The sequence below is a fragment of the Catharus ustulatus genome, chromosome 3 (assembly GCF_009819885.2).
Source record: "Catharus ustulatus isolate bCatUst1 chromosome 3, bCatUst1.pri.v2, whole genome shotgun sequence".
Taxonomy (NCBI): Eukaryota; Metazoa; Chordata; class Aves; order Passeriformes; family Turdidae; genus Catharus; species Catharus ustulatus.
This window is the reverse complement of record NC_046223.1, coordinates 35,631,810-35,643,816: the sequence shown is the minus strand read 5'-3', so window position 1 is coordinate 35,643,816 and position 12,007 is coordinate 35,631,810. Positions and strand designations below refer to the sequence as shown.

Below are 12,007 nucleotides of genomic sequence, written 5' to 3'. Positions count from 1 at the left end.
AGGACATACAGTCAAGCCACAACTCTTAGAGTGAATTGCTAGAGGAATTAAAGACTCCCATATCTACACATACCTATTCACAAACACCTAGATCATTAGAATAATATTATCAACCATTTCAGTACACATAATATTCTTATGCTTTCCACCTTTTCACATAGTAGAATAGAAAAAGAGACACAAGTATTTAGTTCAACTCCTAAAGAGAAAGAAGACAGAAGCAAATTATTCCAAGTTACCTTCTTGGGAAAGTTGGAATAGTACACATGCAATTCATTTGAGACAATGTAGAGATGCTTTTTCTTCTTAAAGAGGAGAAGGAAAAATACTGTTCAATCACCACATGAAGAATTTTGAATAAATTGCAGTTTCTCCCTTGAACCAGAGTTCTTTATAATGAACATCACAGCTAAGTTCTTTCAAATTATACTCTAAATCAGAAATAAAGTACACTAGTTTAGAGAAATAACTTAATTTAGGAAGAAACTAAAGTAACTGACCAGGTTGTCTCTACTAGTATAGTGGACCATCCATCCTTCTTTCACCATTGTACTGCTCTTCCTCTTCGTGTGTTTGATTGACTGTACAACTCGCATGAGAGGAATATTATTGCTTGTTGAAGGACTAAAAAGAAGATACAACAGTTTAATATGTAACAAGTTAAAATACAACAGTACTGCAATTGTACTCGTTTTACATATTTAATCCCTAAGTTTCAGGAACAGACACCATACAGATTTAGTTGATGGATGAATTTGACAAGGTATCTGAGCTCCTACTAGCTCTCCAAGGGCAAGTATTGCAGTACTTAAGGAACAGAGAAGACAAACAAACACACTGAAATGAGGATACCCACAGAAATCACCTTCTCTCAAAACAATTTGCTGAGACTGCTGATCTTTTATGCTATTTTACACCACAAATATAATTAAAATAATATAAAACATCAGCATAATTATCATTTCTTCTTGTCTATGTAAGTTGATTATGCTGCTTCATAATATTGCTCTTAATGAAGGTCTCTATTAAAGCAAGCTTTCAAATCACAAAAACATAAACCAGAGTGTGTTAACTCAAATGACAACAGCACTAGAAAATTCTATCAATGCTAAAGTATATTACCTGTCCTGCAGACAAGGGTTTGATAATCTATAGTATTCTGAGACAGCCATTAATTAAACCTACAGGTTTTAACAGCACTGAAAATGAAGCCAACCACCAAGGTACCTGCCTAACACCAGAGCTCCACATGTGGCACTAACAGACACGTCTGTAAACACACATTGTGAGGTAGTTTCTAAACAAAAAATGTAAGGATGCTTTAACATGGCATGGTGTTACATTACAGAATGCTGTCATGACAAAAGCCTGAATTGTATCAAATCCAATTAGAAATAAATGGAAAAATCCCACTTAGAGGTAGATGTTGCTTCCCACTCAGGAAATCCTTCAGCTATAAATCACTGAAAGTTGGGAGGTATCATTTTAGGCTCTCTCTCACAAATTTGCTATTAAGCCCTGAGCCACAGTGATGTTTGGTTTGACCGAATACAACTGCACTTATCTTACTAAGAATGACTAAGAAAATCAGGATGATGCTACTCAGAATAATAGAAAATTTAAAAGATCAAATTTGATTTAAGGAACTATGTTAACAGTTATTGCATAAAAGACTTCAGAAAAACCACTTTCAAGATAAATAATGCAAACTATTGCATAACATGCATAGACTATAATGCCAAAATTAAAACATGCCAACAAAGGCCTTTTAAATCCACCCATATCTAACAGTAACTAAATTAGGCTCAAGTCACAGAGACCTTAACAATGCACTAGCTTTGTTAAGCCATAGGTTTTACCCTGCTTTGATAATTCGGTTGTGTTTCTTCAATAACTGTCACAGCATAACGCTTTTTTCAACTAGAAGAGACTATGTTCTTTTAGCGTATTTATGTTTCAGATTTTCTTGAGACAGGAAAACTTCACAAACTATTTTCAAGCTAAAAAAAAAAAAAAACTCCACACAAAGGGAAAATACACTTTCAGCAATAGAACTGGGCTAATTGGAAACAATTTGCTCACAATATTGAGCAATGGACATCCTGAGCAAAGAAATCCATCCTATAACTTACCTGATTGTTTTGACAGCTTCCTCATCTTTGTCTGCATCTAGGTCAGATGGATCCATAAAAAACATTTTGTCCTCTGGAGGAGAGGGCTCTTCAGCATCATCTAGAACTCGACTACCATCACTGTTCATTTCACTGCTATCAACTTCCATTGGCATATCCAAATCCTGGCCTGGGCTAGCAGGTTCTGGAAACAACCCAAGTCAAACATTATTTCAAACACACAACTAATAAAAAAATAAAATCCTCCAAAACCCACTTTTTCTTTCCAGTTCACAGTTACAGAAATAAACATAAAACTACAATCACAACATAAAAAATCTTCACATTTTTGCTGTAAGATGTAGAGTATGCTAATGAACATTATCAATTTCATTTTGCTAAATGCCAAGGCAAGAGAGAGCCAATTAAAACACGAATCATACTGAAAGCAATAGAGTGAAAGGCTTAAAGTCTAAACCTAAATCTCATTAAGTACAGTAATTTCACTACTATAAGGCGCACCCTTTTGATTAAAATTTTCCCCCAAACCTGGAAGTGCGCCTCATAGTCCGGTGCGCCTTATATAATGCACAAAGTTGTGAATTTTGCTGACTCCCGGGGGGTGCGCCTTATAGTCCGGTGCGCCTTGTGGTCGTGAAATTACTGTAATTCTGTTCCACAAGTAATTAGGACAAAGTAACCTCTCGATGGTTAGAGATGACCCAGAGAATTATTCCTGTGCAAATGAAATTCTCCATTAACAGAAATCCAACTCTTTTCTCCCTGCTTTCGTAGTCCATAATAAGAAAAGTAAGAAAGAAAAGGGGGGGGTGCGGAATTGCAGGAAAAGAGAAAAGCAGAACAGGTCTTATTCACCTCTAATTTTCTGCAGGCAGAAATTTAGTGTTTTCAAAAGCTGTACAACTGGTACTGTGGAAAATTAAGAATTAAGACATAAAAATATCTTCATCTGTAGCCTTTTTATGGTTGTTTTTTTGTTTGTTTGTTGGTTTGTAGGGGTTGGTTGTGTGTTTGTATAACTCACCTGGGGTGAGTTCAATTAAGAGTGGGAGAAAGAACAAGATCCCATCAAGATCATTAATAGATGATGAACAGGGCTGGGCCCTTTGTCAGTCCCTGTGGTACAGCACAAGTTACTTGCCATCCATAACCACTCTCTAGACCCACCCATTCAATCAGTTTTTAATCCTTATATGCTCATCTATCCCATATTTCATCAGCTTAACACTTATAAAAATACTCTAAATATTCTTCCACAAAGTGTTCTGCACACTCCTCTTTCAATTCTGCAAGATCTGTTCAGAAAGCAGTCCTACTTCATTGAGGTTTCCAGAACTTAAGAGTGGAAAGTTTCCAGAACTTAGAGTGGAGTTCTTTCTTTTGGTTTGGCTTGGGGTTTTTCTCCTTTCTCTTTTATCTCTAACACCTCAGCTAACTCTGGCTAGTAAAACTCATGGATATGAGAAAGTTGTAAAAAATGGTACGAGTCTTCAGATATTAGTGTTTTTAAGTATCTGTTTCTTGGTGAACAATGAGCAGACTGATCACAATAGGTCTTCATATTTGTACATTGGTGTGGCTTCTGGATTTTTCACTCCCCTTGAGCAATCCCAAGTAAAGGACAGTGAACTCTTCAAGACTGACTAAGTAAAATTTAAGTCACCAGTGTGTAGGACAAATTAAAATATTTCAAATATTCAGAGATGAAGGAGTTAAATACTAATGCATCTTATTCAGCCTCAAAAGATCTCTCACTATTTGAAAGTATGTTTCTCATCTTACCTCCATTGAAAATAACCTCTCCAAGACAGTCTCGAGGTACTTTAGGAGCACAGCGTTTGTGACAGTTGAATCTGCAATCTAAAATAGCAGATAAATAAGCCCATGATACCAGAACCCCACTCCCACCCAGACACGAACATTTATCATTCACATCTTCCAACACAAACTTCAGTTCAGATTCATACATTTGCATGTAACTGAAGACAGCACCAATGAGGTCACCTCCAGCAGGAAACTACCAATCTTGTCCTTATGTCATATGTTGATTTGTCCCACCATTATTTATTATGTCAGTACTTCCCCTTCCAGTACAAAATGGTTTGCTACTTCTGTAGCTTTTTCTGCAGCTATTTTTTCCCTCATGATGTAACTTGGCCCATTCTTTCATTTGTTCCACATCCTTTTTTCCACTGCTATATGATTTCACTGTGTCATCTCTAACATTTTTCCCCACCTGCCAACTACAACTTGCAGACATCAGAGGCCTCTATGATCACTCAACTACATCAGAGCAAATATGTTCTGCAGCAAATCCTGAAGTCTAGTTTCCCTCTCATTCAGGTTACAGATTTGCCTGACTGCTCAAGCTCCATTTCCTGCTGACATGGGGCAGACAGAATAACGTTATGTCCCGATTTGGCCTGATGTGGAGATGGAATCTCACCTGGATGTGAGCCATTTCTGCACCCAAGCTATCAGACACAGCCTACCGAACAAAGTCCAGCATACAACATTACTGGTATTAACAGGAATTTCCTTTATTAGTAGCATCCTTGTGATTTCCAACTCCATCAACACCATGAATTTCAAAACTCCCTACTGCTCCCACAATTGTTTTCACACTGATAATTTAGCCTCTTTTTGCTATCCAATGCAGGCTAAATGTTTTTCTTTTAATCCTAGACAAGAGAAAGAACATCTCTCCATTTTAAGTAGCAGAGGAGCCTAATTCTGGAGCAGAATACAATATTGCTAAGCTTCTGAGTGCCTGAAAGTGCATGCTAGGAGACCCATGAACAGTCTTTTTTACAGCCTTGGCTTCAGTCCATATTATGGAATATAATTACTTCACTACTTTAAAGGAGGCTGGAACAAACAGAGACATTTCAAATCCTGTCAGGAAACTAGAAGACTGAATCTATCCTAATAAATTAAACTACATTCAGAAACATTCCTGGATACTGCAATGCAATTCTCTAGTCTAGTAAACAGCTACAAACATCCCCTAGCATGGTTTTGGCCCACAGCATTAGCATAATCCCAAACCGTTCCAAGATCTAGCTCATAAACCAGAGTATCCTATGAAATTGCTCCAAACAGGCAGTCTGCATAGAGCCACCCAGGCTGGGTTGCTGAGAAAACTTGTCCATGAACATGGGTCACTCTGTCCCAGCTGACATCAGTGTCCGGGAATGTTTCTGGGCACATTTAATTTATTACCACAAATACAGCCTTAGCATCTCAAACACCATCCTCAGAGCCCAAACAGAAAACTGAAATAAATCAATAAATCCAGAGCTCTTATGGGTAATCAGAAACATAAAACTAGCTAAAAGACCCCAAGCTTTGTAAATGTGCATAAGAAGGTGGGAAACCTTAAGAATTTGTAAGAGAAGGTAGTATGAAAATATTTGAACTGCTTGGAATTGATTCCTGATATAGTCAAAATAAGTATAGGATCCTACTGCATAAATTGAGGCCTATAAAGACATTTATTTCTGTCCTGCACATAAACAGAGTATTTCTCTAGGTTTGTTTTCCATGCATAAATGCATACAAATAATACTTTTATCCAGTATCAGTCAATTCCCTGAAACTGATGTGGTACCCCCATTTGTTCAGCTGGATACAGTCACAGCAATTGTATATGGCCAGCAGCATTTGTATGTTAAAACCACAAGGCATCTCTTTCAGGCTTCATTATTTTTGTATCATGTGCATCCAAGAGACATGCTGACTGGAAAAATTATCAAAACCAGTTCAGGATGCAGACTTCAAACAGACTACAAAGACTGCAAATAACAACAGAAATGAAAGATAAAACTACTTCCTTACTTACATGAGACAGCAGTATTACTAGTAAAAAAAGTTAACATAGCTGTAAAGCTTACAATTTTTTCTCTCTGTATTAAGTGCCCCTGCTCAAAAAGCTGACCTTCAATACTCCTGTTTGACAAGCTTACACGAGAGAAATGGAAACTCCTTTCCAAATTAATGTTTATGATTCATCACCAGACTTTTGTTTCCTGCAACAAAGCTGACAGATCTGCACTACTAGTAATAAAAGGCCAGAAGGAGATCACACTAGTGTGCCCTAGGAACCACATGGAAGAGCCTGAGAACTGAAATCATGCATGTTAACGTACGCTATATAAAAACCATGCAAGTTTAGCACAGGCACCTAGCTCCAAAAGGAGTATCCTGTACTAGAATCATACAATGAAAACTCACAGATTCTTTAGTGGTCAGTCTAGAATACAGATACTGAACAAAAGGAAGTATTTTCCATTTTTATTAAGTCATAATTATCCTTCTAGAATTACAGTTTTTCAATTTCAATCTACACAAATCTTATTTTTCAGAAAAATGTACAATGCACAGCACACCACAATGAAAATGAGGGCTGCTGTGATCTTCTGAAAATTATGCAAGTTTTCAAAAATTACATTTCTCTATTTTGCAGTACACAGCCACCTAAGTTGCAATGAGTTTTAAATACAAGACCTTTACTGAAATGTACTGCTACAGTAGAAAATTAAATGGTTACCTTTGCACTGCATTCCTTGACGAAAAAGGCCCTTAAGTAGCCGTTTGCAATACTGGCAGATGGTGGGACGAGTGTAAGAGTGAACAGCAAAGGTGTGTGGGACCTTCACTCTGCAAAGCACCATCTTATCCATCCAGATGGGGCGGCCACTCCAAGAGGGAATCCTTTTACTAGGTTCTGGGCAGCAACGCTGGAATAAAGAAGGGCACATAATTGGCACCAGAACAGCTCCACTGCCATGACTGCTTTGAAATTCAGCAGTCAGGTGAACTGGAAAAAGGCCAAAACTGCACCCATTTTTAAAAAGGACAGAATGGAAAACCCTGGGAATCACTGACCTTTCAGCCTCCTCTCTGAAGATCACAGAGATGCTACTAGAAGCTATGTTAAAGCACATGAAGGACAGGGAGTGATTCGGGACAGCCAGTGGCCTACCATGATGGAGTGACTCCACTAGTGGACAAGAAAAAGGCTACAGATGTAATTTATCTGGAATTCTGTAAAGCCTCTGATATGGCCACCATAACATCCCTCACTCTAAAGGTGAAGAGATGGATTCAATGGGCAGACTTTTAGGAGAATAAGGAATTGACTGGATGGTCACATCCAGAAGGGCAGTGGTCAATGGCTCAGAGTCCTGACAGACATCAGTGACAAGTAGTGTCCCTGAGGGCTGATACTGGGACCAGAGCTATTAAAAGTCTTTACCAGTGACAGACAGTCATTGGGAGCAAGTGCACCCTCAGCAAGTTTGTGGATGTCACCCAGAGGAGTGGTGCAGCTGGCACACTGGAGGGGTACAATGCCATCCAGTGGGACCTGGATAAGCTTGAGAAATGGGTCCATGGGAAATTTATGTGGCTCAACAAGGCCAAGTGCTGGCACTGCACCTGGGCTGAGGCACCTCCTTGTATCAACACAGGCTGCAGATTGGTGCCAGCCCTGCTGGGAAGGACTTGGGGGTCCTGATGGATGAAAAAAAATGTCAGTGGGGCTGTAAGGGAGGTGTTGGCTCCAAAAGTAAACAGACAAGAAAGCAGCCTGGCCAAGAAGCTTTAAGAGGATATTGTGGCATTGTAAAACAAAACTATGAAAACACCAGATGGAAAAGCCTTGCAGAAAGCAGGAAGTTATATATGAACCTTTATTTCCACAGAAGATAAAATGATAGAAATTCACTCATGACATTTAATTTTTAAGCAAACCTGACAAGGTTCAGATAGCACATACAAACCTCCACAGAGAGAGTAAAATGAAAAACACTGGAGGCAGGCAAACCAAATTCCAATCACCACCTCAAGCTATCAGTGTTCAGAAGCAAGGTATAGCATGCTGGATAGCTTACTAGATTAGGCAAAAATGTTTAGAAAACTCAAAAATTATTTTGAAAATTAACCCCCCCCAAAAAAATTATTTTAATTTAAAAGAAAAACTTCAGCAATTAAAACAGAAAAGGCACTGAGTAAAACAGAGAGGTATCAAAAAGGTACCAAACATGCACATAAAAATCATAAAGTTAAATTTTGTGATATATAGTTACAATTCTATGTTCACTGAATTAATATACCAGTAGTCATAAACTTGAAAATAAATATTTTTCATTAATCAAGATTAGGCTTTTATAGTTTCTAGCTAAAAAAAATATGTTCTTGAACTAGAGTATATGATTTGTATTTTAATCTGTGGTAAGAATAATTACAGTGTAAAGTAACAGATGAATAGAAAAGACTAAGGCACAAAAAAATGGATTTAATCACTGCCTGCCCTGTGTTATGATCCCAATATAGCTGGGATATACTTGATAATTGATATTTGTTATGTAATTGATAACCTCTCAGCAATCATCGTAACAAAGAACTACTATGGATGTCTGTTTTTACTGTAAGCCTTTCATCCCTTACACACTGCTTGACAGGGTTTGGGGTTTTTTGGATTAACTCTGTGAAAAGCTTAACAGCAGATCAGGAAGAATCTTCCCCAGTATTAAAGCTTACAATTTGTATTGCTTTGGCCAAGTAACCAATCTATGTTGATGCAATAATTACAGAATTAATCTGCATTACTAAGAAGGCAGGATGTTTATCATTCTGAAGCCAAAGTTCTCAAGATTTCATACAACCATGAGTGAAAGGCTAATAAAAAATTAAACATAAAATTTATAATTTATTTCCTGTTTCATCTCTCACAGTAATAATACACAATAAGTATCACAGTCTAAGAATCACCATATTTTAAAAGTCACTAAAACCAATCATAATGGTTAAGCTGGACTCCCACAAACTCATCATGAGCCACTTAAAACACTAAGTTCTCCAGAGGTAAAAGAATTTAAAACAGAAATTGTTTCTCCTTTCACATTACATACCTCTTCAGAGGCAGAGGATGTGTGTTCAGCTTGTGCTGGTCTTGGAACTGAAAGCCCTGCTCCCGGTAAAGACACGTTAGACAGGCGCCTCTTCCTCACTCCACTGCAGTTGTTTGGAATCTTGAAGGCACATCGCTTATGGTAGTTTAAGCCACAACCTGGAAGAGGAGTTTGTTTATTCAAAAAAAGTCCCAACATTCAAAGTAACAAAAACACTACTAATAATTTGATAAAGCAGTTTTAAAAGATAACCCAGGAAAATACTAAAGGCAGAAATTGATTGTTATGTCAAATTCCCTTATTTTAGTATTCTTTATGCGATTCACAGAAACAGCTTTTTCTCCAGTAAGCCCACTTCTAGTAACAAGGAACTTGGAATCAGCTATCTCCCACCACCAGGAGGGCTTTCACCACTCCCTCACTTTGGAGCACAAGACCCAAGAAGAATTCAGTGAGAAGGCAGAGTGAGTACCTGACAGCAGGCTGCAGAGAGCTCCACAGCCAGCTGGATGAAAGCCATAAGGAAAGGGATTCCCCTTTGGGAGTCTCTCCAAACTATGTGTTCCTTGTGCAAAGAACACAAGGTTGTAAGCTAGCTAATTTTTTTCAAAGTGGGAAACAACAATACTTCTTAAGTCATTAGCCCAAAATCACGCACAGTTTGCATTAATGCCAAGATCAGAACTTTGGTTTTCCAATGCACAAACCCTTCCCGCTATGAAATACAATATTTATCACTTGCTAACATACCAAACACAATACAACTTCTTCTTCCTCATCTTATATAGATACACACACACTCAAACACACTAAATATCAGAGACTTACCTTCACATTTTAATCCTTGTCGTACCAAACCCCAAAGCATCTCTCCACAGTAGTCACAAAAAGTAGGAGCCTTGTAGGAATGCACATAAAGTGCATGAGGACGAATCTGGAAATCTTCAACTGTAGCCAAAGCTTTTAAAAAATTGCAGTAAATTAAAGCTCTTGCCACAGGATCAACCAGGATTTATGGGAAGAACATGTTTTAAAAATGGCTAATTTAAAGAATGCTAACAAGCTATTTAGAAACCAGCATTTTACTGTATGTCATTTAAATATGCATTTAGGAGACTGCATAGTTTTCAGCAAACATTTTTATTGAGGAAAAATATCCATTGAACTCTGTAGGCTAATGGCCCAAACTAATCAACAGTATGAATCACTGGTGAAAACCTCACTAAGTTGAAAGCAGGTATAACAAGCTTTGCTAAAAGCAACAGTAAACATTTGAAAGAGCAACTTAAGTTTCAGGTTCTTTTGTAACAGCTACAAAATTTAAAAAAAAATATGATTCTACAAGATAGATTTTTATGTTCTAAAGGACTTTTGCAGTAAAAGTTTATTTGACTAAACTCAGTGTATCAAAACAGAACTGTAGGTATAGTTTCCACAGAACACTAAATATTCTTTTCCAGGCACAGATATATTTAAATTACTTTTGTCCTGTTGATTCGAGGAAAAAAAACCCCAAAAAACAAAAAAACTCCAGATATTTTACATCAACATTACCTTGCCCTGAGGGCTATTATTTTTTGATCAGATATGTACTAACATTTTCTATTCAGATTCTTATTTTTAAAATCCTACTGAAAGAGATTTATAGGTCTTCAAAATGCCTTCAAAATTTGGGTGGTCTGTCTGTCAGGAAACTGTCAGACTGTCAAAAGACAGACAACAAATTCTCCAAATATTCACCAGAAACAATGAAAAGCTCAAAATAAAATGATCAATTACTGAACATCTTAGACATGTCCTGAAACGTGGTCAAGGACTCAGCCTTACAGCTATCAAATTCATACTTTATTGATCAAAGTTTACAAATCTAATGATAGTCAAGAGGTCTCTCTTTCTAATATGTAAGCTCAGTTTGTCACTTTATCCTCAAAGGTTTAAAAAAGTGTTCAATACCAATCCAGTTTTTATCTGTAGTTTAACTACAGCAGACTTTTGATTGAATCTGACAAAGTATTGATCAAACACATACAATGACAATCAGGGTTGGGGTTATTTTGTCCTTGTTATTGGTTAATAACCACCACTCTAAGGACTATGTTGTTTAAATAAACCATTTTTAAGAACTGCAATAACCTGTAAGGGTCTGTTTTTATAGGTATGATTCAGCAACAACATTCATATGAAGTCTTATGACAGCATAAGCCATGAACAGCAAAAGCTACAGAACAAAGACAGATACAAGCAAAAGAAAAACCCACAATGGTTGGAAGAACAAATTCTGAATCCTACCTGCATTTCGCCTTAAACAAATATCAAAATCAAAAACTGATATTATTACACTTATAAATTTCCATTTGCATAATTCAGATTTATTTATAATAATAAACCTGAAGAAGATTAAAACAGAGCAATGAAAAAATAACAAAGCTGAGTACTGAGGCATCAGTTACACTTGGACTTTCCTGGAAATCACTACCCCAAAATGTATGAGACTTAAGTGAAAAAGCTCAAGGCAGGCATAAAAATATTACTCCATGAAGTCCTATAGTTTCATTCTACTGAATAAAGAGTTGTTTTACTCTTACAATAATACCTACCAGAGAGTACAACCTCAACAAGATCTCCCTCGTGTATCTCTTCTGCTGATGTAATTCGTTGCAAAATATTATCCGAGTTCAGGTCATGGCGGAACAGGAGAATTTTGTCATACATGCCAAAGAAACCACACTCTGGGAACTGCAACAGAAATCAAACTCTAAATTACTACATACTTTTTGATAATCCTATACATCAATGTTTTTAATAACAGCTACAGAACTCCAGAGTTGTAAATGTTTCATGGTAACAAAAGTAATCTATTCATTTTTTATGAAACAAAGCCTTTTCTGAAAGTTTCTCATTTTTTTTTTAACCTGAAAAAAAGAAGTGTTAAGTTTTTAGGTTTTTTGGGGTTTTAATCTC

The 12,007-nt window shown here is 37.0% G+C and overlaps 1 protein-coding gene across 3 annotated transcripts in view; it reads right to left on the bottom strand.

Moving 5' to 3' along the window:
• The window catches only part of PRKD3 (protein kinase D3), a 44,032-nt gene that overhangs the window by 17,653 nt on the left and 14,372 nt on the right, over positions 1-12,007 (bottom strand). For all 3 annotated transcript variants that reach the window (XM_033053785.2, XM_033053783.2, XM_033053786.2), the window contains 7 exons: positions 11,644-11,782; positions 9,875-10,006; positions 9,047-9,204; positions 6,682-6,871; positions 3,915-3,992; positions 2,133-2,316; positions 501-624 (listed from right to left, as the gene is read on the bottom strand). In XM_033053785.2, the coding sequence (XP_032909676.1) occupies positions 501-624; positions 2,133-2,316; positions 3,915-3,992; positions 6,682-6,871; positions 9,047-9,204; positions 9,875-10,006; positions 11,644-11,782 (1,005 nt within the window). The remainder of the gene's footprint in view (positions 1-500; positions 625-2,132; positions 2,317-3,914; positions 3,993-6,681; positions 6,872-9,046; positions 9,205-9,874; positions 10,007-11,643; positions 11,783-12,007) is intronic.